The sequence below is a fragment of the Quercus suber genome, unplaced genomic scaffold, assembly GCF_002906115.3.
Source record: "Quercus suber isolate HL8 unplaced genomic scaffold, Cork oak 2.0 scaffold_857, whole genome shotgun sequence".
In the NCBI taxonomy this organism is placed as follows: domain Eukaryota; kingdom Viridiplantae; phylum Streptophyta; class Magnoliopsida; order Fagales; family Fagaceae; genus Quercus; species Quercus suber.
The window spans coordinates 168,766-195,452 of record NW_027070287.1 but is presented as its reverse complement, the minus strand read 5'-3'; the positions used below and the strand labels follow the sequence as shown (position 1 = coordinate 195,452).

The following is a 26,687-nucleotide window of genomic DNA, read 5'->3' as shown; positions in this document are numbered from 1 at the left end:
CCTAACCCACATAGGTCAGGTTGAATCCATGGGTTGGCCAATATTTTTTATATTACTATTATTACTAAATTGAGGAGAAAAAAATATATCACACTTACCACCTGAGTTGATAAACAAAATATACATTAATATATGAACTAATATTTCAACTCAATTATACATTAATATATGAACTAATATACATTAATATTGGCTTTTATATAGAATAGGAGGAAGAGCTGGTTATTTAAAAAAAAATTTATTAATTATATAATATATATTAAATATATGGGTGTGTCAGGTCGGGTTTGGCAGGTTTGAAATTTTATGACCCAAACCCAACCTGACCCGCTATCAAAAAAAATTTTGTAACCTAACCCAACCCACCAAGCCCTAAAAACCAACCCAACCTGGTGGGTTGGGTTGGATTGGGTCAGGTTGGTTTTGGCAAGTCAGTGGGTTGACTGCACACTCCTACTTTTGAGTATAAGCATTTGTCAAGTTGATTTTTTTTTTTTTTTTTTGGAGGAACAAGTCGAATTATTTATTACAAGTAATAAAAAGAGGATATATTAAATAACAATCATTTTGTGCTAATGTATCTCCAGTTCTACACCATAGGTCTGTACCACTTAAAAAGTGTTATATAATGATTAAATGTTTTTCATGTGAAATAAACTTAATTGAGCAGGATGTGAATATGGCAAGGGAAGAAGGTTTGAAAAAGTGCTTTTTGATGGGATGCAACTCTAGCGACTGACCCAAAAATAAACTCCACTATGAGACATTGTATTGGTCTCCCTTATCAAAAAAACAATAATAATCTCCAAAATGCAACCAAATTGAGAGATGTTTCCTAATAGTATTTTGATTTTTTGCAAAAATTCAATTCAGTCTTCTAACTTTTAATTCAATTGTCAAATTAATTCCTAAAGTGTAATTTTTGTCAATTTAGCCCCTCACTTTGTCAAATGAGTCAATTCGGTATTTCTATCTAATTTTGTTAGTAAATGACACCCTTGAAACACACACACACACATATATATTTTGATATATGATAGAAATTCTACTCTAGTATAATCTAATTGTATATATATGTGAAACTCCCTCTTAGAGAACTGAACCCCGGCTCTTACCCCCCATCCCACAAGAACACTGTGCTTGTGAAGTGACCATCACGCCAAGAGTGCGAGGTGCTTGAAACATATATTTTTACTAGCTTACAATCTCTACATGTACATAAGTGTAATTAAAACAATGTTCTCTCTATGTAACCTCTTTATAGGGTGAAAACTCATCCATGAAACCTTTAGATCCCGTTTGGATTGAGGGGGGAATGAGAGAAAGTGAAGGTGAGTATAGTAGAGTTAGTTGAAAATATACTAATTTTGGTCCAAAACTACTCTACTCTTCTTCCTCTCCCTCAATCCAAATAGACCATTAATCTTTTCTTTTTCAAAAACTTGTTTAGATGGGTTAGAAGTTACAACTTGCAAGAAATATAAAATCAGCAAATCAGGCTCTCGGAGAGTGGACTTTCCCTAGTAATTTCTCTGGTTAACCATTGCCAACAGCCTTCCCTTATAGAGTCGAAAAAGCCCTTAAGTTTGATAAATTTTTTTACAAACCTTATGTTTGATAGTTTTTTTTTTTTTTTTTTTTGAGAAAGAAGACCTCTAAATATTATTAGCCAGAGTCGGTGAAAAGAATAGAACAAAGGTGGGGGGGAGTATCCTCCATCCATACAGACAAACCTCTGACATGTCTAGCATGTCTAGCTAGGTTATGAGCAACCTTATTACCATCCCTATAAGTATGAGAAAAAGAAATACCTTATGTTTGATAGTTGTTCTTTGCCTTTGGAGTATTATTACAATTATTATAATTTAATTAAATCTTTGCAATTAAAAAAAAAACATAAATACAATCTTATGCAATAGCAGCAATACTGCCCAAATAAAAGTCCAACTAGGCCCCATCCCACGCTATCTAAACTAGTAAGCAACTATTTCAAGGTCCAGAAATGAAAAGATTTTTGGATAAGAATTAGAGAAGAAGTACGTGGCTTGGGGATACATGACCGTTTGATAGGGCATTTTTTGGCAGTGTTTTTAAATAATACTATATGTTATAGAGACGTTGTCGTAATGCAAAAATTCAAAATCTTAGGAACGAATTCCAATTACAAAGTACAGGATGATAATATCAATTTGAAAGAGCAAACAAACTAAATAGATCACAAAAACCACAGCTCCTATATAGGACAACATTAAAATTAAAATAAAATAAAATAAAATAAAGGGCAAAAATGCACTTTCAACTTTACATTTTAGGTCAATTCTCATTTTGGTCTCAAAATTGATTTCATTACTAATGTCATCTCTAAAAAAAATAAAATCGATTTCATTTTGGTCATTGCCGTCAACCCACTAATGGAAACATCTTACGTGGTAAACGGAATGCCCTGCTTGATAATGTGGCGTTGACGTGGCCATTAAAATATTATTTAAAAAATTTATTTGGCATTTTTTAAATGCCACATTAGCATTTTATTTTTTATAAAAGCCATGTCAGAAAATTTAAACCAAAAATAAATTAAGTTTTTAAAAAAAGCCTTAAATCTAATTTATTTTTTTTAAAAAAATTATTTTTCATTATTTTTTTGTAAGAACATAATAGTTTGTTCTTCATGTTTTTCCCAAATCCAAGAAACAAACCCAACAGCCAAACCAATCTCCAACAACCAAATCCAATCTCCATCAATGCCAAGAAAACAAGAAATAAATCCAACAAACCAACCAATCTCTAGCAAACCCATAAACTCATAAATTTCACATTCAAATTATCAAATTCCTATTCCAAATTCATCTTGATCATGAACACACAAGAACAACACAAGAACAACAAACCCAGAATATTCAATTCCAAGAACAAAAGAATAGAAACTCAAAATATTCCAAAATTTGTACACAAATTCTTCCACAAAAATCAATTATACATTCAACCAAAAATTATTATCCTAATACAATATTTCTCATAGTGGTAGTGTTGCGATGGAGCCGATGGCATCATTGTCCAAGATCCACAACCCAAATCACCCAAACAACCACTTATCAAAAGCTCTGCGTCACTCGAAACCCACCATCTCCCTCGTCAACCCAATCATATGGGTTTGAGAGCCATTGCTTGGGGTGGCGACATTGGTGAACAGCAGGGGTGGAGGTAAAGGTTTTGGTCATGGCTGGGATCGGGCCTGAGAGAGAAAAAGAGAGGGTGAGGTAGAGAGAGGTTTCGCCATTCATGGTGGCTTACCTGGCACACGGAGAAGCCAAAGAGGGAGTAGTAGAGAAGCCAAAGTCGAAAAGGGGTTCAAAAGTTCCTTCTCCCCCCCCCCCCCGATTTGCTCCAGATTTGGCCTTCTCTCTCTCTCTCTCTCTCTCTCTCTCTCTCTCTCTCTCTCAAAACCCAGATCATAGGTTCAAAATGGTCTAATGAAAAAAAAAATCATTTAAATTAAAAACAATTTCTGATTTTAGATTAAAAAAATAATTTAATTAAAATTTAGAAATTTAGAAATTCAGAATTTTGTTTTTAATTTTTTGTGATTTTTTAATTTATTTAAATGTTTTTAAAACACTTTTACCCAAAATAATTTAAAACTTAAAATGCTGATGTGACATTTAAAAAAGAGAAATGATATGTCTACAATATTTTTACAATAAATCCTAAATGACAAGTTGTTACTAGTTGTTATTGTTGGGGCAAAAAAGTAATTTTATGTTAGTTTAAATTTGAACCAATAACAACTAACCACCTGTAATTTGTTATAAAATTGTTGTAGACGTAGTATCTTTTTTTAAAAAATGTTAAATAATTTTTTTAAATAATATTTTAATGGTCACGTCAACAGTACCATATCAGTATCAATAAACAGGGTGTTTTGTTTGTCATGTAGGAGGTTTTCGTAAGTGAGTTGATGATAAGGACCAAAATAAAATTAATTTTCTTTTTTTAAGGACGATATTAGTAACGAAATCAATTTTTAGATCAAAATGAAAATTGGCTCAAAATATAGAGATCAATATTGCATTTTCATCTTTAAAAAATTGGGAGAAACGTGGAGAACAATCTTGTTGTGCATTTCCACCAAGACATATTTCCTAAAGTTTTGTTTGATAGCCACCTTGTGACCATGTTCCCCACGTGGTTTTCTACATTTATGAACAAATTGACAAATTATTCCAAGAGGTACCCGATTATTTTATTCGTATAATTTGACAAAATCTCTACATGTACATAAGTGTCATTTTTTTTAAATGTAAAGAGGTACTTTATTAATTTTCTTTGATCATAGTTACAATGTGCTCACTAAGACGTGATACAAGATTCAAATAAGCTCAAAAATTACAGACTTAGATGGCTGTCTATGCCTCTAAGACTTGCAAAGTTTGAATCCTTTTGAATATGAGTATGTGCTATAGTGGCTGTTTCTGGGATACCGGGAGATGTTTCTTTGTTTTCCTTGAATTTGACAGAGTTCTCTTAATGATTCTATTATGATTTTTTCTATTGCTGGATGCCTTCAATGTTGGTTACTTCTTCCTTTTATAGTGCGACCCTAGGGCTTTGAGGTACCAGTGATTTCTCTCTTTTGCCCCTCCCTAGGTACCCGAGCTCGTTTTGTGCCTGTCAATCGGAAGGTTGAGCCTTTCTCTGTTTCTCATAATCTCCTCCTTTAGATGCTATTTCTTTGAAAGTCCATAATTGACTTTCCATTCCAGGGTGTGTTTAGAAAGTTGTTCTCAATTTCACATTCCTCAAAACTTCCTACCTTTTCGGACCCAGCTTTTGGCCGCCCTCCCTTTTGTCATTTTTCCCAAGTGAGCAAAATCCATTTCTGCTGGGTTGAAAGTTTCCTTCCAGCCACTTCCATTTATAGTTTTCTTGTTCTGAGTTCCTTGAGGTACCGCTCATTTGTTCATGAATGGTTGCTTTATACCTTCTAATTCCTTACTGTATCACTGGGTGCCTAAGAGGGACTTATCTGTCCTTCATTCTTTGTGCTCTTTGGTACTTTCCTTTGTGCTCTTTGGTACTTTCCTTTATGCGTCCCAGGGATCTCGGGCCCGTGGCAGTCTCTAGGATTCTGGCCCAGTTCTTCCTATTGGGCTTCTTTTAGCTTATTGATCTTGGCCGATTGGGCCTTTCCTTTGCTTCATTGGTTTTAACGCTTGTTCTTCCATGGGTCTTTAGATTCCACCTCTTTGGGCCCCTTATCCTTTTCTTCTTTTCTTCTTTCTCTCTTTATTACATGAGTCCAACTCTTTTATCTCTCTAGTTTTATTTTCTCATAGGGTTAGTCCAATGTGTTATCTCTTTAGGCCTTAGGCTGTGATTTTTTTAAACCTCAACAATAAGTCATGTGACTTGTTTAGATAATACACATAGGTAATTTTATAAATCGTCACGTAATGAGTGAGAAAAAATAACTGCAAACATGTTTAGTGCCAAATTTTGTCCATATTTATAACCTACTATATACACAAATCATCATTTGACATATATTTGGGAGAATTTTTTTAATTAAATATTTGGAGAGAATTATGACTTCTTTTACTTGGGTATTATCTATAAGGCAAAGTTTGGCTATAAACTTAACTGTAGCCAATGGCTATAACTCCATTCAATATCTTTTTATTGAATTTCAAGTTTAATAAATCCACAATTAGATTACATTTTCTTCTTATATTCTTTATACTTGCAAAATTTCTAAAATATTAAAGATCAATAACTATGTCATAAATCAAATGTTTAAATTTTAAATTTTTGTGGTCTAAAATTATGCATAAAAATTAAAATTTATGGATTGAATAGTAAATAACATCTGATTGACATGCATGTTAAGAACATAAAGAACACACAATCTGATGAATATATTTCAAAATATATAGTAATGTTAATTTTTTTAATGGGAGTTGTTACCATTGGATATAACTAAATTTGTAACCAAATTTTGTCCTTATCTATAAATATGTTTATAATAACATTTTTTTAGATAATTACAATATATTGCTAACCTTGCAATTTGAACATTTTTCCCCCTACACCCACAACCACTTTATATATGAAAACGTGTCAATTAGGCTACAAGACACTCAATCAGTTAATTGGTATGCATTACAAGGCAACTAATGTTTATATTATGACTTAGTGATTTACGCAATTTGAAATAGGTCAATTATCAATTTATATTTTGAATTTGAATATTATACCAATGATTCAATATAACTTATTACTCAATCCTTAAGAGAAGTGTTATGTCCACAACAATTTTACAATAAATCATATGTTGTAAGTTGTTATTGATTCTAATTTAAATTCACTACTTATATTACTTTTTTTTGCCTACACATAATAACCAAAACAACCTACCACTTACAGGATTTGTTATAAAAGAGTTATGAAAATATTGTAAGTATAGCACTTTTCCCATCTTTTGTACTCTTTTTCTACAAACATTCTATATTTTGATTTAGCTTTCATGGTTTGGAAAGTAAATCCTACCTTCCCACGATATGGTATTGGTAATAATGTAATATGCAAATATGCTAGCTTGTGTCTTGTGTCTTGTATTTTACCATTCGTGGGAAAATAAACAAATCAAGTTGATAATCTGACAATCACAACCACGTACCAAAAAAATAAAATAAGATAAAAAGCACGAAAACGAAAGAAGTAGTATCATAATTGTTGTGGATATCAATTATCAGACCTATTTTTTTAAGGATACAAATACTTGATGTTGAGTTAATGTGGCGTTTATGGGGATACGTAAACAATGACTATGAGTGCTTGGGTTTTCTAAAGTCATGTCCTAAATGATAACTCTCCAATTACAAATAAAATTTTCTCTTTCCCACTCAGTATTGAGATTGACCATTTGTACATAATGCAGTATAAAGTAATGTTTATTACTTGAAGCGTGGAAAGGTAGTACACAAAATAGTAACTAATTTGAATTATTGCGACCAATGATAGATGTATATGTGTTTAACCTCTATATATATATATATATATTTTTTTTTTTTTTCTGTGTGTGTTAAAAATATTTAGTATTTTAAATATATATATATATATATATATATATATTGGTGCAAAGAGAAATTTAATTTTAAAAATTATAAATTACAGGACCACATGTTTAGCTACAAGCACTTTTCTATGAGTGTCTATTTGAAAACTATTCTTAATATACTGTTCATATACAAAAATAGGGCAGGTTTCATAAACAAACCAAAGATGGATATTGCTTCCACCAATCCAAATAACAACCTTTGATTTTCAGTTTTTTTTTTTTTTTGGACTTGGCTTGGGTGCAAAGCTTCAATGCACTAACCTTGTGGACTGAATCTTTACCATATTTTTTGTTCAACTCTATTGCAACAATTAGAGTGATCAATTTCCATAATCCACCATATCTTTTTGTTTTACAACATGTTAATTCAAGCTGGATCTTGGTGGCCTTTTTGTGATTTGTAAATTGAAATTTTCCTTTCTAGACCTTAGTAGTGAGTTGTTTGAAGTAGATTGTTAAGGAATGGAAATTATGGTTGCTGATGGGGAGGAGGTTCTTTCTCTCACTCAAAATAATTATCGGCCTATTACCTTATCTGCCCTATTTACCTAAAAAACAAAAGCAAAAACAGCAGAACTGAGGATAAACTCCAACCAATTAACAAACACAAACCTAAGAACGGGAGAGTCATGATAGCTTCCCTTTTTCACATGAGAAATGTGGGGTCGTAAAGCCCAGTGATATGCATCCGCCTTCTATATTGGGCCGAAGGCCCATGGTTGCATATGAAGAAGACAATGGTGATCATGGCAACCCAGGAAACCATGCTGAGGACAATTTTATCCTCAGCTAACCAAGGCCGAGATTGATGTAGAGTGATTTATCGACAAAAATAATCTTCCAAAGTACTCCAAGAAAAAAGATAAGTACAGCAAGTAAGCACACTGGAGCATGGCGGTAGAGCAATTATAGGAAAAGCTGCTGCCTCCACATAAACTGCTCCACAACTAACACTCTGACCGCATTAAATGTGGAAGTGATACCTGAGCAGTGACTTTTCAAATTGACAGCTACTACCTAAGAGCTTTGGGAGGAGATTGATATGACAAAGATCAACAATAGCATATCTGACATGCACGTGTATGGTGGAGATGAAGGAGGAAAGTAGTATATAAGGGAGAATGAGCTTCGAGAAAAGGGGGTCATGATTTTATCAGAGAAAACACTATAACATTCTGAGCTAACTTTGTAAACATTGTCGCTGTCACTCAAGAAATAATAAGTTGAAACTCATCGGACTAGTGCCGAGAATTGAATCACTTGCCTAAGTCCGTATTCATTTTACTTATTCTTTCTTTAAATCATCTTCAGCTACTGTTACACTCATCAAAGCCCAATTCTTCTACCAACTCTCTACAAATTTATTGTATTGAGCTTGTTGGGTTTGAGTTCACTTATCCATTACTTATAGTGCTCAAACCGAGCCCCTACAAGAAATATTCCATAAACAAAAGGAGGAAATGAGATGTATATTAATTTATTAAAGTCTGCCATGTTCATGAACTAATTCTCAAAATGGATACTTAAAATATTTGGGAAAAAAATAGTGGTTTTAAAATATTTTTAAAAAATGAAAGAGGTTTATAATTCAGTAGCATAATTTCATTCATTCTTAATTGTTGTAATTATAGAACTTGCATTAGTCAATATAAAATGGTATAAATGCAAAAATTTCGACCAACCAATCAAAAAAAAAAAAATCCACAACAATTTGTCTAAAATTATACATATCTTATCCACAATTGCAATACCCTTGTAAATTTACACAGCAATTGTACACATGTAAAAATATATTTTATTTATTTCTCATATCATTTTTTGGTTTTTAAAAAGTGGTTTATGTAAATAAAAATAAATATTTTATTGAAACAAATTTTAAAATAAATAAACGGATGTAGATGTTTTTGGAAAGTAGTTGAGTAAAATAGAAAAATTAGATTCTTATACAAAAATAGATAGAAATTTTTGCCGTAGTTAATGCAAATTCCTCTCCGTCTACTATTCGATTTTTTTTTGGTTGAGAATACTAAGTATTTTTAACACACACACATGAAGAGAGGGTGAAATGTTTTCTTAAAAAACCTTATAGTAGTGTATATAAAAAATGGTCTTACTGTCTGATTTGTATCAAGTATCAATAGCCTAAGCATGTAATTATATTATGATTTTTTAGTACTTGTTTGAAATATACTTATAAGTAAGTTTGTTACTTTTTTTTTTTCAAATCTCACAAACTACCTATTTATTTTATTTAATTTTTATTATTAATTTTTTTGTCTTTTTAAGAAAAGAAAACCAAAAAGGAAATAATCAATGTCAATTAGTACAAATCTAAAAACATGTACTAAATGTAAATTGCGTATCCTTTTTTTTTGAGAAGCGTAAATTGCGTATCCAATTCAACTTTGTCATCCCATATTTAAAATAAAGGCAAAGAGGTTGGAAACCAAGAGTATCGGCCATGGAAACGGTCAACCACCATAATTTTTTTTTTCTTCCCATAAACAGTAACCCTTGTCTTTCTTCTTCTTCTCCTTCCCAAAAAAAAATAAACATCATTGTCACACAGTGCCATTAGAATATACGGTATATATTATGTTGTCGCTTCGTTGTCAATTCTCCCATCTATTATTAATTTTTACACACTCACGAGTCACTCATGACTCACCGAGTCAGCATAGTGTCATTACCCGTAAATTTCTGAAATGAATACATATTAATTTTATTTTTTGTCGTACAGTACATTTGCTTTTGGTTTCGGCTTTTTATTTATGAACATAATTCCAATCCAGCTTTTTTTTTTTCCTCGAAAAATTAAATAAAAAAAATTCTAAGCCAGCCCCCCAGTTCAGTGTTCCAATCCAACGCATCATCGTCAAACATCATCATCGTCAATCATCATACCCCACCTATCTCTCTGTGTCTCACTCTTTGTGCTTTTGTCGTTGTCGTTGTTCCCACATAATAAAATAAATCTCAACCTTTTTTTTCCTCACAGAATTTAATTCAGAAGCTATGGTGTGAAGTGACTGAGAGAGAGAGAGAGAGAGAGAGAGAGAGAGAGAGAGAGAGAGAGTCTGAGTGAGTGAATGAATGAAAGATACAACAACAATAATGGTGGGTTTTTGGAGAGAGAGTTTACGTTCGTTTGTGAACAACAGATGGCTGGTGTTTGTGGCAGCAATGTGGTTGCAGTCGTGTGCAGGGATTGGATACTTGTTTGGCAGCATATCACCTGTGATAAAGAGCTCGCTTAGCTATAACCAGAGACAGGTTGCGAGGCTTGGTGTGGCTAAGGATTTAGGTGACAGTGTTGGGTTCTTGGCTGGGAGCTTGTGTGAGGTCTTGCCCTTGTGGGGTGCTCTTCTTGTTGGTGCTATCCAGAATCTTATTGGGTATGGCTGGGTTTGGCTTGTTGTCACTGGGAGAGTCCCAACTTTGCCTTTGTGGGCTGTAAGTACCACTTCCATTTGAATTTTTATTATTTTCTCTTTGTTGGGTTTTTGTTTGTTTGAGCTTTGCCATATGTCTATTCAATGTTTCGTTTGTTTGTTGATCGTGTTTGGCTGTTTTGGATGTTTTTGGGATCATGTGACTATGTGAGTTTCAACTTTCAATCAAGAGATGGACTTTTTTCCTGTCTCTTATTTTTTATTCATCGTAGATTTAGCTGATGATTTCAGCTTCCGATGATTTAAATTTCTGTGTCTTATTTTTTATTCATCATAAATTTAGTTGATGATTTATTTTAAAATTGCATGTGTTTCAGTTTGTATGTTTCTTTGAAAGAGAGAAGAATTCTAATGCAACATGTTTTCAGACTTTTATTTCAAATTTTTCGTTGAATATTCAAAATTTCCTGCTCTGTACCATTCTTGTTTTAGTATCTGAACTTAAAATAAAAGAAAAGTTGCAGTGATCCAAAAGATTACCAATCTTATTCGTTCTGTGTTTTTAGTTTTTACCCTTTTTTCGAACTAATCTTCTGTACAGAGATCTTGATTTTCTCTGGTTTTGATGTTTTACTACACCAAGAAAGTGAAATGAATTATTTTAGCTGATACTATAGTTTAGTTGAAACTTTCATGTGATTCTGTGTTATTTGGAAGGAATCTATTACATTAAATACGAAAATAAATGCAAATAAAAATAAATCCAAACCTAAATGATCACAGAATCAATCAGCATTAATTACATGCTAAAAGTTTTCAGCATCTATCAGCATCAATCAACATTAATTAGGATCAATTAGAATCCACCATCAAAAAAAAAAAAAAAAAAGATCAATTAAAATCAATCGGGTACAACAGGCATATCTGGTGTCCGACCGAAGGCAATAGTCTTCTTTTGTTGTTATCTTCTCATTAAGAATCTATGAGATGCAGGTCCAAATTGTTTGGTCTCTGACTTGTATGTTGCCCCTTAAATGCATTAAATATAGATTTCTAACATTGTTGCTGAATCAGAAATTTGTTCTTTCCATCAGATCATATTGTCCAACTAGTTGTTCTCATATTCATAAAAAAAATAAACTAGTTCTCATGCTATGTATTAAATTGAACTTTTGTAACACTTGGTCTCTGGTATATCTTCTTAAAGGTCGGCCCTGCTTCTTGCAAGATGGTTATTTTACTCCAGCATTTCTTTTGTTGGTAACTACATATACAAGGCCATGATTGAGAATTGGATACTTTAGTGATATGCTTAACTATTTGGCTATGTATTTCACCAGAATCTTTTTTATGGATGATCTTCAAGAAATAGCTTGCTTTCTGTGGTGATAGAAGAGGGAAGTTTCTTTTCTCTGTCTTTTCCCAACCGAATAGAAGGACATAAGGCTTAGTTAAAGAGAAACGCTTACAGATTGACCGAGCAAAGGATTCTGAGTTCTTATTTTGTCTCCATCAAACTTATATAATTTTATTTTATGTTTATCTCGGTCTAAGAGCTATTGAATTTAGTTTTAAAAGTAATTTATCAGCTCACTTAAACTGCACATGTGAAGTGAGTCCCGTGAGCTCTAAAGGATGAGCTGTGAGCTGTGCCGAGCACAAGCAAGTGAAGCTGATAATCCTTTACTGATCAATAAGCCAAGGCCAGCTAAATTGAGGGCGGTTCTTCTTCTTCTTTCAATGTTACTTACTAGTTGTCATATTACACATACTTTATTGAGACCCTAAGGGTGACATTTGGATGCAATCTATTTCACATTACTTGACTGCTATTAAGGACACCAGACATTCGGCTCACACTCATAATGATTTTCTTTTCCCCCCTTCTGGATTCCGAGAATGTATTTCTATATTAAGAAAATTATCTGAAGGCTCAACATTAGTGCTAATGTTTTTTTTTTTTTTTTTGAGAAACAGTGCTTATGTTTTTTGAGTCTGAGATATTTAGAAAACTTTTGAATCTTATATACCATCTTGGCTGGTTATATCATTAACAGAAATCAGTTTGCAGATGTGCGTTCTTATATTTGTGGGAACGAATGGTGAGACATACTTCAACACAGTTGCTCTGGTTTCTTGCGTGCAAAACTTCCCAAAAAGTAGGGGTCCTGTGGTTGGAATTCTGAAAGGATTTGCTGGATTGGGTGGTGCAATTTTGACTCAGATATATGCAGTGATTCATTCCCCTGATCACGCATCTCTAATTTTCATGGTTGCAGTCGGTCCAGCAATGGTAGTTATTGCTCTAATGTTCCTTGTCAGACCTGTTAAAGGTCACAAACAAGTCCGGCCAACTGATGGCGTATGCTTCACATATATCTATAGTGTGTGCATCCTACTGGCTGCTTATTTGATGGGGGTCATGCTTGTTGAAGATCTGGTTGATTTGAACCATACAGTGATCACGGTTTTTACTGTAATTTTGTTTATCCTTCTCCTGATTCCAATTGTGATTCCCGTGTCACTGAGTTTTTTGATAGATCCAAGACCTCCAGAAGAAGAGGCACTTCTGCCTGAGCCACAGAAACAAGAACCTGGCGGACTTCAACGGGAGTCTAGTGAGCTAATATTCAGTGAGCTGGAAGATGAAAAGCCTAGGGAAGTGGACTTGCTTCCAGCATTAGAGAGGCAAAAACGAATTGCCCAATTGCAAGCAAGACTCTTCCAGGCAGCTGCAGATGGAGCAGTAAGGGTCAAGAGGAGGAAAGGTCCACATAGAGGGGAGGACTTCACTCTGATGCAAGCTTTAATTAAAGCAGACTTTTGGCTTATGTTTTTCTCACTTCTATTGGGTTCTGGATCTGGGTTGACAGTGATTGATAATCTGGGTCAGATGAGCCAGTCTCTAGGGTATGATAACACACATATATTTGTATCCATGATCAGCATTTGGAACTTTTTAGGTCGAATTGGTGGTGGTTACTTCTCTGAGCTTATTGTGAGGTACAAGTTGATCTCATTTCCTGCTGGATGTTTATTAAGCTTTAATTTTGATTTTGAGTTTTTTCCCCCTCACCCATGTGATTTCATTCAATAGGGACTATGCTTATCCAAGACCAGTGGCAATGGCTGTGGCGCAATTCATTATGGCAATTGGTCATATTTTCATTGCAATGGGGTGGCCTGGGGCAATGTACATTGGTACACTGTTGATTGGACTTGGTTATGGGGCTCATTGGGCGATTGTGCCAGCTGCTGCCTCCGAGTTGTTTGGTTTGAAAAAATTTGGGGCTCTGTACAATTTCCTCACATTGGCAAACCCTGCAGGTTCTTTAGTCTTCTCTGGTCTAATTGCTAGCAGTATATATGACCGTGAAGCAGAGAAGCAAGCTCATCAACACCATTACCAGCCACAGAATTGGGGATCAATTTTCTCAGGCATGTTTGGTGTGGATGAACCACTGAAGTGTGAAGGTGCCATATGCTTCTTTCTCACTTCAGTAATAATGTCTGGATTCTGCATTATTGCGGTTGTATTAAGCATGATTCTTGTTTATCGGACCAAGATTGTATATGCTAACCTCTATGGGAAATTGAGTTCAACTAGGCTTACATAACCAGATTATCATCCGAATTATTTTGGTTTGTTCAAGGTTCTCTAGTTATCATCCATGTTATTATAAACGTACATGATACATCATGAGAATGATCAATGATGAGAAGGAAAGCATGGTCTAAAAACTTCTCTTGAGAGTGAGACCTTTGCTCCTCGTAATGTGTTGTAGTTGGTCACTAAGGGCTTAGTTGTGTTGTGTGAGATTCTCATTTGAATGTTGAGATGTTGTATTTATTACCTCTCCAAACATTAATTGGCTTGAAGTTTTTAGAATCACTGCCAGTTTTGTCCACTGTGCTTCACAAATGAATAAAACATGCTTGCCCAGTATGTTCTTGGTTTCTGTTCTTTACCATTGTTTTGAAGGTGCTCTGTGTTGAGGCTGTTTTTTCTCATGCCATCTGATGTAATTTCATTTGAACTCGTATCAAGCCACATAGGTTGAGCTTTTGGTTCAAGATAATTTGAATTTCAACGCAAATGAGGCCCAAACTTGTATCCAACCACATGGGATGAGCCTTTGCCCAGTATTTTTTATACTTTTCTAGTTGGGCTCATGGTCCACAATTGTTTTCACCTCTAGGGAATGGGCTAACGATCTGATTTCAATTACATCATAAATGGGCTCATGGTCCACATTATTTCTTCCCTTCACCGTTTGGACTCTTATTGGACCCTTAGCTTGTATATATATATATCTATATTTTTTTTTTCCTTTTTCTTGGATTGGGTTTATGGCCGAAATTTCACAGAATGAGGTCAAGGTATGCATGTTTCCTGTATATTATTTCTTTCATATCTTTATAATGGGATTCTACAATTAGTGCTCATATTTTTCCAAAATGTATTTGAAGAAAAATGTCCAATTACAAACTCATTAAATTATTTGGGCCAGAAGGCTACAAAATCATTAGTCCAAATTAATCTGATGTATTGAATTTGTATTGCTCTGTTTTAATGAAATATCTTCTTCCTACACCCAAAAAAAAATCTCATAAAAAGTTTACAAACTAATGTAAAAATAAATAAATAATGCAGTTGGTTCCACTTCAACAACTCAACACAACAACTCAATAAATAAATTGTAAGGCATCTATTACCAGCTTAATGAACGCTCTTATTGGAAGCAATTTTATAACCGAGAAGTAAATAATGGAACACATTATTATTGAATATATCTTCCAACCCAGCCGACATATTCTAATTAAATGAATAATAATACAAGTGCAGCAATTGCTATCTATATTATATATAGTAATCAATTTTTGTGATTGCAGTTTAAATTCTTCTGTTCTTCGGAGGGTATTATTTCACAATGATCATGCTTTCCTCACTAGAACCTGTAATTGTCGCTAGGATATATCCTATCTTCATGAATTGAATGCTGTGCAGTCTGTCCTAATCTGTCCATCCTTACCAGTCTTAACACCAACTCTACCGAGCTTCCTCATTGCCGCGGTAAAAGCTCCATTGAAGTCACCAGGATTGTTTGCAAAATCAACTATAGTAGGTTGAGATGTTGGGTCAGTGTAGAGCACCTGATCTGAAGTTAACAAGCCCTTTCCTGCAACCAGGTTTTGGTAGTACACATTGTCGAAAGCTCGCGGGGTTACAGGATCAAGATCAACAGCTATGCTGGGGTCTACATTTTGAGGACAACCTGCTTCCAACTGCTGGGCATAAGTAGGATTCAAAGAAGGGTCGACAGGAGATGATGATGAAAATGAGTACAAGCGGTTTGAAAAGCGACTGCAGTGTGAGAAGCCTACGGTATGAGCTCCAGACAATGCAATCATATCATTTTGGCTAAGATTGTTTTTGGCAAAAATGGTTTTGAGCTGGTTGAGATTAAAGGTTGGTTCTGGCAAATTACCAGCTACCAGAGATGCCTGAGAAATAAGGCCATCGCGGCGTCCAAGTTCTACATTGAATGAAGGGCCTCCAGCCTGAGAGTTTTGTATATATTAGTTCAATTATGTAAGATAGAAATGTAGTTAGCTTTGGTTTGAAGTACAGATAATTGAATAAGCAACCAAACCAGTCTTACCAAGACAACAACATCTCTTGCAGCAATAGCTAAAATGTCGGCACATGAGACTTTGCCAGGGCAGGCTTGTTCCACGGCTTGCTTTGCCTTGATGACAGTGTCAAACCCATCTCCAGCTAGGGAAATATTATCTGGGGCATCCTTTTCTGCATCATTATTTGGCGATGATATCATGATTGAGGCATCACATCCCTACCAAGAAAGGTATAGAGAATTATTATAACTAATTGTAAACGGTAATAGATCACATTTATGTATTTATCTATCTATACTATTAATAAAAAGATTTATTAATAAGAGGATTCTCTGTTTGAATTTCAATATTAAATAATCTTACAAAAATTTTTAAACTCTCTAAAATACCACTATCTTTTAGTTAAATAATTTTAAATTAAAAACACAAACTGGTTAGAAGAGTAATTTACTGTTTCTAAGTTTTAGGTTTTTTTCTTTATTTTCTCCATTCAGTCTAAAACTTAGAATACTATCTCTATCTCATTTTTAAACATTATTCCACGTTACCTTTCATCTTTTTTTTTTAAAAAAAATAATTACACACAGTTATTTATATATCACTTTTAAACATTATGACACTAAACTAAAAAAAAAATAAGTAAATAAAAAAAAGTATTATTACACGCACAAAGCGTGTGCGACGAATCTAGTGTTCTAATAACACTTTTCCTAAACGTAGTTATAATTGTTACCGGATATATTTGAAAATTGCTTATTTCCGGTAGCATATTTGCATGATATAAGAAAAAAAAAGTATAAAGACTAACTTATTTTCAAAATGTTGAAAGTTAAATTATTTAAAATAAAGCTGAGAGAAAAAGTAACGTAGAACCCGCAAACAGTACATTAAAAAAAATTAAACATAATCATTTCCCAAATACACACTAATGAACAATTATTCAATTATGGAATTTGAAAAACCTGCAGGCTTCAAAAGTTTTCTCTAGATAGGCTAGGCATATTTATGTTTAAGCGTGTCATGTTTTACAAAGCCTTTTAAACCTTTTGTGCACTTTACTCTACCGTGACCTTCCTAAATGCGGAGTAGAATCCTCTCCATTTCAGGTCAATTTCTCACTATCCCTTTAATGACCATATATAAATTCCACGAATGAAAAGAAACAAAGAGTAAAAGTTTCAAACCTGTGGAATTAATGGAAAAACACATGTAGACACTACAAAGCAGAAATCGACAAATCTAGAAGAATTATATCCAAGGAAACTCACAAACATTTTACTTGGATATATCATATATATATATATATATATATATCTAGTAATTATTTGTGTCCTTGTGATCTCAATCAAACAAATAGTTGTTGAAGACTTAAATGTTACATGTCGCTATCCATTTAGAATTATGTGATTTAGTATTTCAAGTTACATCCTAGCTAGTCAAAAGTCCAGGGTGTGCATGAATACAACAGCATCCAATTGTGACTGATTCCAATAATAATTAAATAAAATAAATTTATCTTTTTAATAATAAAAAAATCAGTATTTCAGAGCCTCATGTATTGCATATTCACTGCAAAATGCAATTTTGGGTTTCCACTATCACCATGACTACACCTTCTATATAGAACTTCCTTGTTGTATGAACAATGAGACCCTGTGACAAGTGACAACTATGAATGCATATTGGTGATACCATTATTGTCTCAAGAGTATCAATATCAAACACCTAATAATTGTTAACAAGTTAATACAACTGAGACAGAAACTCAATACCTCAACAAAGCAATCATGGAAAAATAGACGCAGAGTGGCTGGGATTGTGGTGAAAGTCTGACTAAACTTTGTAGAAACTGCCTGTTGCACTATGGACTCCACGTTTGGGCAGCTCGAGCGGTAGAAATTTTCGACTAGTTGCCCCTCTCCTCTCCCTATGATCATAAAAGCCAGTAACAAAACTATCCCTCTCCATAACCCCATTTCCCTCGCTTATCTATATTCAACTTTTCTCTTCACCTCTTTAGTTGTCTCTCTGATCTCTCTCTCTCTCTCTCTCTCTATCTGTAGCTATAGCTCAATATTGATGACTGCTATATATAAGGAAAGAAAGAAACATAGAGAGATGCATGCTTTGCCTGCTTGGTCTATGTGTTGAAGGATTCAACATTTTAATAACCAAACCGTATTTTAACGTGTTATTGGGTATTAGTCATAGTGCTATTGGACCGCCTACCCAGTAAGATTTAGCCACATTATAATATTCCATTATTGCATGGTGGACTTCCAAGTTCCTACGATCAGAGCTCCTATAAAAGCTTTAATATATTAAATAAATAAACAATCAATTTCTACATTTTAAACGGTACTCTGTAGAGGCGCCTATGAAAATGTCTCTTTACCAATCATTTTGAAAAGAATAGTTTTATCCTATACAAATTGTTTTACACAGTTTTATACGTACTCCAAAAAATAACTAAGATTAAAAAATTTTCAATTGACTTTTAGGGCGTGTGTAAAATAATTTGTGCATCTTTCGATTGTTTTATAGGGCATGTGTAAAACAATTTGTGTAACAATTTTAACCCTTTTGAAAATTTAGACTTACCCTCAATCTTCCATTTAAAACATCTTTCATATAATTTTTTAAGATCTATGACATTTTATTTTATTTAAAAAAAATTTGAGATAATAGAAAATAAATGCAAATAACTTAAACATTTTTTTTAAATAAAATGACAAACCCAACTTTCAAACTATTGAATTGGAATGGTCTAGTTTGAGTTCTATTTACTCTTTTTTTAACTACAGAATTCTATTTACTTAAAAAATTATATTTATGTAACTTTGAAATGTAGGGCTTATTACGTACGATTTTAATATTTCGTGTTAAAAGATTAGCAGGAAATTTTTTAATGTGAAAATTATGATATTAAGGCATGTTAAGTAACGTGCTTCTGTCAAAGAAATTAAACTCAAACTAGACCATTCCAGAAGAACAAATTAATTGACAGCTACCAAATCAATAGCTATTGATTTGGGAAAAATTCTTAGGCATACTCTCGAAGTATGAATAAATGTGCTCATTCCTCCTACAATTATGATAGATCTTACCATAAATTTAATAAGTGAACTCTATCATAAATGTGAAAAGAGGGAACATTATTTTTCGTGCTCCAAAAGTACCTAAATACAATAATATTTATTAGAATACACACAAAAATAGTAATAATAGTGTTTTAAACCGAGTTTATAATACATTACATAATTAGAGTATAACTACAAAAGGGTCTACTAGGGTTATAAACAACGGACACTAGACACACATAACCAAACATCCCTATTGGTTGTATGTATCTAGTGTCCGTTATTTATAACTCCAGTTTACAACTACAAATGTTAGGCCCTTTTGTAGTTGTACTATGATTATGTAATGTATTATAAACTTGGTTTATACACACTATTATTACTATTTTTGTGTGTATTCTAATAAATATTACTGTTTACTAAAAAAAAATTAATAATAATAATAATTTGTTCTTTTGGTATAAATGCAGGTGTAGATGCATGGGTTATGGGAATGATCAGATGCATCACCCTTATAACCTTATTGCTTGCAAGTTATATAGAGATGAAAATGACGCAATAACAAATCCCAAATAAATCTGGAAGTTCCGCTAGCTAGCTCAAGAAGACTTGTCTAGTCTCTAGAGGTCAATTGCGAACAGTCGAACTATATTATTAGAATTTGTCAATAAACGAGCACTGTTTCTTAATATTCAATAATGATGTTTAATTTCATTTTCAAATTTGGTATAATTAATTGCATGGTTTAGACTTTAGACTTTAGACATGAAATAATTAAATTACTCCATAATTAAAAAAACAAAAAACAAAAACACACACAGAGATGCATTATCAAGGTTGCGTGTATTTGTTTGTCAATAAACGAGCACTGTTTCTTAATATTCAATAATGATGTTTAATTTCATTTTCAAATTTGGTATAATTAATTGCATGGTTTAGACTTTAGACTTTAGACTTTAGACGTGAAATAATTAAATTACTCCATAATTAAAAAAACAAAAAACAAAAACACACACAGAGATGCATTATCAAGGTTGTGTGTATTTGTTTTTCATCAGAAAAAAAAAAAAAAAAAAAAAAAAAAAAAAAAAAAAAAAAGAAGTCAGAGCCAGAGGGGGTAGAGCCCCACCCAAAACAGCCCCTCCCCCCTCATGGTACGATTTTTTTTTTTTTTAATATATATATTTGTTTAATATAGCTATATTATTTGTCAAAAATCATCACATGCAAAAGTTATAAAATATAATTCAAGATAAAAAAAAAAAAAGAAAAAAGAAGAAGCAAACATTTTAATTGAAGAGAAAATTATTAAAAAAAATATTGTTATCTTTCAATCAGACCTCAAATTAATATCTATATAATAATTTACTGTTTTTTTTATAAAAGTGCGTGTATTATAATAAAATTTGGAAAAAATATAGTATATCAATGATTTTATATTGTTTTCAAGTTAAACTCTAGGGTTTAAGATGGTAAAATGGCTACTATATGATTTTAAATTGTTATAATTTAATCATTTATGAGTTTTTTTTTTTTTTGGAGAAAAAATCATTTTATGAGTTTAATATAATGATATAAGTTGTAATTAACATTTTTTTAAATTACTAAAAAGTAAAAACCATTACCTAAGAATAATAAGTGAAAATTTGACTATTAAAAAAATAACATGGTTTATTCTTATATGAAAATAAATCCAACAAAAAACTCAATAGAATGTAGTTGCTATCTTTTTATGGACTTTTAACGTTAAGAATATTAATATAAGTGCCATTTTATGTATGAATTGGTCTTATGTATTATATATGCTAGTGGTGTATATGCACAGTACAATAAAAAATAATCACAATTGCACATATATTTGTGGTCAAATTATACCTAGTGTAAGAGTTACACATTTTTTAAGTCATAGATGTGTTTTTCTCTCTCTCTCTCTCTCTCTCTCTCTCTCTCTCTCTCTTAGTTTTTTTTTTAAATTTTTTTTTTACACACAATAGTTTACTCTTTCTTCTTTTTTTTTGTTTATTGGATTTTTTTTTTTTTACGGTTTATTTATATTAGACTATTCATCTTTTGCACAATATTAACTCACCTGGAACAAAAATTAAAAAAACTTAAATAGGACATGTGATGCAAAATTAAACAACAATTGAAATCCAACTTAGAATATAACTGGATTTTCTCTGAACTTTGACTTTATATATATATATATATGTGAAATCCATAATATATGTGTAGTTACATATGCTTGTAAGATTGTCAAAATCAAGATTCTACATAGGATGGTGAGAGATAGGTGTGATCGTGAATCGTAAGATCCTACATTATTTGAGAGAAAAAAAAAAACACATTGGTATGTTAAATAATTACATAAATTATACATTCATTCCTGAAAAAAAAAAAAAAAACCCAAATATTTGCATCTCTTTAATATAATTATTATACATCACTACATCCATTTGTAAGCATCATTTGAAGAGGCCAAAAACCTCAAAACATGATACTTTATTGGGATGTAATTTTTTATTTGAGTCCAACTGATATTCTATCTCTTAACATTGGAATGACAAAACTTGGTTTATTGGGATGTTATTTTTCATTTGGGTCTATCTGAGTTTTTTGTTAAGTTAAAGAAGATTACAAGAAATTAAGATTGTTTGGAATCGTTAGAATTGTACGATCCTAATAATCCTGAAAGATCGCAAAAATACTTGAAAGATCCGGATCATTTTGGACAAGTGGGATCATAAAATTGTAAGATCGTAGGATCCAGATTGAGATTTTGACAACCATATTTGTAGGTATATATAAGAATATGTGTGTAAATTATAAATTTTGTCTCCCCTCAAGTCAAATTTTGACTCCATCATACACTGAAGACATATTTCACCCCGCAATTAAAATTGCAGATTTTTCTTAATCAATAAAGTCACTGATTCATCAATGGCTACATAGAGGAGTAGGTTCATTAAATATTAGCATACCATAAACATACATGTACTCTGAATACAAACAGTGCCTTATTAACCCGTAATTCTAAGAAATGAGAACTATTCCGTTCATCCTAAATTAGATAATTTAGAATTTTTTTTTTCTTGGTCCGGGGGTAGGCCTACCAAGACACACCATAATTAAACTCGACTAATAATCAACATATAGAATTTCCTAGAATGTACCTCTGCGCACAGTAGACAACAATATGGAGTGGTAAATGGCAATTCAAGGTATTTAATATGATATTGGAATGTGAATAAGTGGAGGGACACAATTTTTGCCACAAATGCTTCAAACTTGTTGAAATGATCATCGATGGAAGAAAAATTATAAATTTATTTAAAAGTGATTAACTATCATTCACAATCAAATCATTTCAACTAGTTATGAAAAATGAGTGTAAGATGACATAGTGGAATGACTCCAAGACTATCAAATGGCCAATGATACCCCGCTGCCACTACCTGAAGCTACTCACCTTGCTCACTGGATTTCACCATCACCTGCACAGTATAAAGCCAATTGCGATGGAGTAATCTTCCTTGACATCAATTGTGCCAGATTGGGTGTCGTCATTAGAGACTCTGAAGGAATGGTAATTGCTACATTATCAGAACGAGTCCCTTTACCCCCATCAATAGACAATCTAGAAGCACTGGCTTGCAGAAAATCGATCACCTTAGCACATGAAATCGGGCTGCAGGGTGTAATCTTTGAGGGAGACTCTGAAGTTGTGTTTAAACATATCACCACCAACTCGACTTGCCTGGCCTCATTCGGACACATTTTTGAGGAGTCACGGTCACTTGTCTCAAGGTTACAACGTGCATCTTTTTCTCATGTAAAATGTTGTTGTAATGTAGTGGTTGATAAGCTCGCAAAACTTGCGAAGTACTCGCTTGATCCTCAAATTTGGTTAGAAGACATCCATCGCGATGCAACCAATCTTGTAATAATCAACAGAAATTTTCTGTCCATTTAATATAAAGCCTAGGTTGATTTCTCAAAAAAATAAAATGTAGGATGACATATCCATGATGACTTTTTTTTTTTTTTCTACACTTTTTTTTTAATTAATGTTTGCAACCAAAGGACAGGGTAAGGTGATTTGATTCCAGATTTAAACCCAACAAGAGCTTGATGAAGCCCTAGATTAGAAAGATGTGCACACCTTCAACTTCATATTGGGATGATAAAGTGCTTTCATATTACAACAGCCTAGTATTGGGTTTATCTTAATAAAAACATGTTACTAATCTTATCGGGTAGCAAAATGGATTAAGGACCATGCCTTATAAAGTGTCCCTCTCTCTTCCCCTTTTTAATCTTAAAGCCCATTGTTACCATGGTCAACCATTGTTACAAATTGTATCAGTGTCCTTTAGGCCAAGTGACAATCAGACCCTTTGAAATGGTCCTTTTCTCTTTTTTATCAGAGCAGCCTTATTGATTGGAGTTTAAATTTGGTAGCAGTTACGTGATGCCTTGGTTTTTTTTTTTTTTAGGAGAATCTTGAGTTGGTAAGTCGGCGTAGATGGGTTGAGGACTTAGAATTATTTATTATTTATTTTGGATGAGAGGTTGAGGACATAGAAGTTGAGATTGCTTTAAAATTAGGGCGATGAAAATGACACTATAACAATACGCTATTACAAGACTTGTAAAGGTCCCAAATTTTAAATTGTATTGGGTGGCATATCCAAAGCTTTTAAAAAAAAAAAAAAAAATTGTCCAGACTAATTTCTTATTAGAACCCATCAATAAACACAGATTATTTCTCAAAAACAATGAATTTTTATTTTTTATTTTTAGACTAGTTACACATCATTGTATCAAGCATGATTCTTGTTTATCGGACCAAGATTGTATATGCTCACCTCTACAGGAAATCGAGTTCAACTAGGATTACATAACCAGATTATCATCCAAATTATTGTGGTTTGTTCAAGGTTCTCTAGTTATCTTGCATGTTATTATAAACGTACATGATACATCATGAGAATGATGTGAAGGAAAGCATGGCTCAAAAACTTCTCTCGAGAGTGAGACTTTGCTCCTTGTAATGTGTTGTAGTTGGTCACTAAGGGCTTAGTTATGTTGTGTGAGATTTTCTCGTTTGAATGTTGAGATGCTGTATTTATTACCTCTCCAAACATTATTTGGCTTGAAGTTTTTAGAGTCACTGCCAGTTTTGTCCACTGTGCTTCACAAATGAATAAAACATGCTTGCCCAGTACGTTCTTGGTTTCTGTTCTTTACCATTGCTTTCAAGGTGCTATGTGTTGAGGCTGTTTTTTTCTCATGCCATGTGGTGTAATTTCATTTGAACTTGTATCCAGCCACATAGGTTGAGCTTTTTGGTTCAAGATAATTTGAACTTCAACGCAAATGAGGCCCAAACTTGTATCCAACCACATGGGATGAGCCTTTGCCCTGTATTCTTTATACTTTTCTAGTTGGGCTCATGGTCCACAATTGTTTTCCCCTCTGGGGAATGGGCTCCCTATCTAATTTCAATTACATCATAAATGGGCTCATGGTCCACATTATTTCTTCACTTCACCGTTTGTCTCTTATTGGACCCTTAGCTTGTGTGTATATATATATATATATATTGGATTGGGTTTATGGCCGAAATTTCACAGAATGAGGTCAAGGTATGCATATTTCTTGTATATTATTTCTTTTATATCTTTATCAAGGTTTTCAGACCCAGACCGTTTATTGAACCGTAAAAATGAGAGGTTTAAAGTTTTTAAGGTCGAACCGAGATTGAATCGAGGTCGAACTGTGATGACGTCATAATTAATTTAATAATTATTTAAATATAAATAAAATATATTAAATTAGTATAAATAGAAAAATTAAATTAAATGATCCAATTAAATATAGAAATCTATCTTTCAAATATATTTTTTTTATATCATAACTTTCATAGGACAAATAAAAAATATCATATCCTAAGTATACATTGTTTATCAAAAAAAAATATATATATCCTAAGCATACATAGATATAATATTTCTTTATTTATTTATATGTTGATCAGTTAAACTTGTAATAGTAATATTCTAATAATATAGGAATTAGAAAGACACTTAGTAATTTTAAATTAAAATAATAATTTAATAATTATTATATATTTTTTTATAGGAATTATTATGTATTTAATTGTATCTGTTGACTCACTATTTTTTCTCTATCAGTCAAACTTTACTACATTATAATTGTAATAAAAAAGTTGTGAAATACTTTATAGCATTATATTTTTTTCGTTTACAAAAAATTGTAAATATTAACTAAAAGTACCTATAATATTTTATTTGTTACCTATCAATCCATTAATAGTCACATCACATGCTCAGAGATCCAAATCTAATGGCTGAAAAATTTTGCCAATTTCAAAAATAAAAAGTTTTCTTGTTTTCCCAATGCCTAGTCACGTGTAGGAGGGGCTCTAGATTCTTCCCAATGCTCTGGATTCTTCCCAATGCAAGTCACGTGTAGGAGGGGCTCTGGATTCTTCCCAATGCTATGCCAAGTCACATAAGGGGCTTTGGAAACATAAAAAAGAATTCAAAACAAACTCATACAGCTAGAGAGAAGGTGAGAGAAACCACAGCAGTCTCCACGGAAAGAAGAAAAAGAAGAAGGAGAAAAAGAAGAAAGGAGAAGAAATAGAAGCAGAAGACGAAGATGAAGGCTGTGACTCGCGATCTGTGCTGGGTTGTTAACTTGCTGTTTCAACTTCGTACAGCCCCTACTTTGTCATCTTCTTCTTCTCAGTTTTTTTTTTTCCTCACAAATCTTTTGGTTCCAGATCTGAAAAAAGTCCAATGCCTGCCGGCCAAGTGCTCTGATCACGGTTCCAGAATTTAAAGCTTGTTTTTCTGTGTTTTTTTTTTTTTTTTTTTTTTTTTTAGGTTCAGATTCAGAGGGAAGTAGGGAACCGTGAGAAGCGTCTGATCCCGGTTCTCAGAACCGTGAGGTCCGACCGCGGTTCGCACGGGCCCTTTTTTTCTCATAAAACGGTTCTTAAAGCTAAAAGAACGCAAAAATAAACGGTTCAAGGTTTTTTCGGTGGACTGTCGGATCGGTCCGGGTTTCAAAACCATGATCTTTATAACGGGATTCTGCAATTAGTGCTCATATTTATACAAAATGTATTTGAAGAAAAATGTCCAATTACAAACTAATTAAATTATTTGGGCCAGAAGGCTACAAAATCATTAGTCCAAATTAATCTGATGTATTGAATTTGTATTGCTCTGTTTTAATGAAATATCTTCTTCCTACCACCAAAAAGAAAAAAAAAAAAATCTCATAAAAATTTAAAAACTGATGTAAAAATAAATAAATAATGCAATTGGTACCACTTCAACAACTCAATACAACAATTCAATAAATAAATTGTAAGGCATCTATTACCAGCTTAATGAACACTCTTATTGGAAGCAATTTTATAACCGAGAA

General features: G+C 32.8%; 2 protein-coding genes across 3 annotated transcripts; one reads left to right on the top strand and one right to left on the bottom strand.

The window, feature by feature from the left end:
* The first annotated feature begins 9,723 nt into the window (after nt 1–9,723).
* Nucleotides 9,724–14,452, top strand: LOC111984938 (protein NUCLEAR FUSION DEFECTIVE 4). Its single transcript, XM_024016557.2, has 3 exons — nt 9,724–10,567; nt 12,578–13,509; nt 13,604–14,452. The coding sequence occupies exons 1-3, from the start codon at nt 10,208–10,210 to the stop codon at nt 14,121–14,123; spliced, it is 1,812 nt and encodes a 603-aa protein (XP_023872325.1). The 5' UTR covers nt 9,724–10,207; the 3' UTR covers nt 14,124–14,452.
* An 816-nt stretch (nt 14,453–15,268) lies between these two features.
* On the bottom strand, nt 15,269–18,282 carry LOC111984930 (peroxidase 55). 2 transcript variants are annotated; one of them, XM_024016549.2, is made up of 3 exons: nt 17,916–18,282; nt 16,170–16,361; nt 15,269–16,068 (listed from the first exon to the last, which is right to left on the bottom strand). In XM_024016549.2, the coding sequence occupies exons 1-3, from the start codon at nt 18,117–18,119 to the stop codon at nt 15,493–15,495; spliced, it is 972 nt and encodes a 323-aa protein (XP_023872317.1). In that variant the 5' UTR covers nt 18,120–18,282; the 3' UTR covers nt 15,269–15,492. The 2 variants fall into 2 exon arrangements, with proteins under 2 accessions (XP_023872317.1, XP_065623949.1); XM_065767877.1 differs by lacking the exon at nt 17,916–18,282 and adding an exon at nt 17,328–17,432.
* Between the last annotated feature and the right edge of the window lie 8,405 nt (nt 18,283–26,687).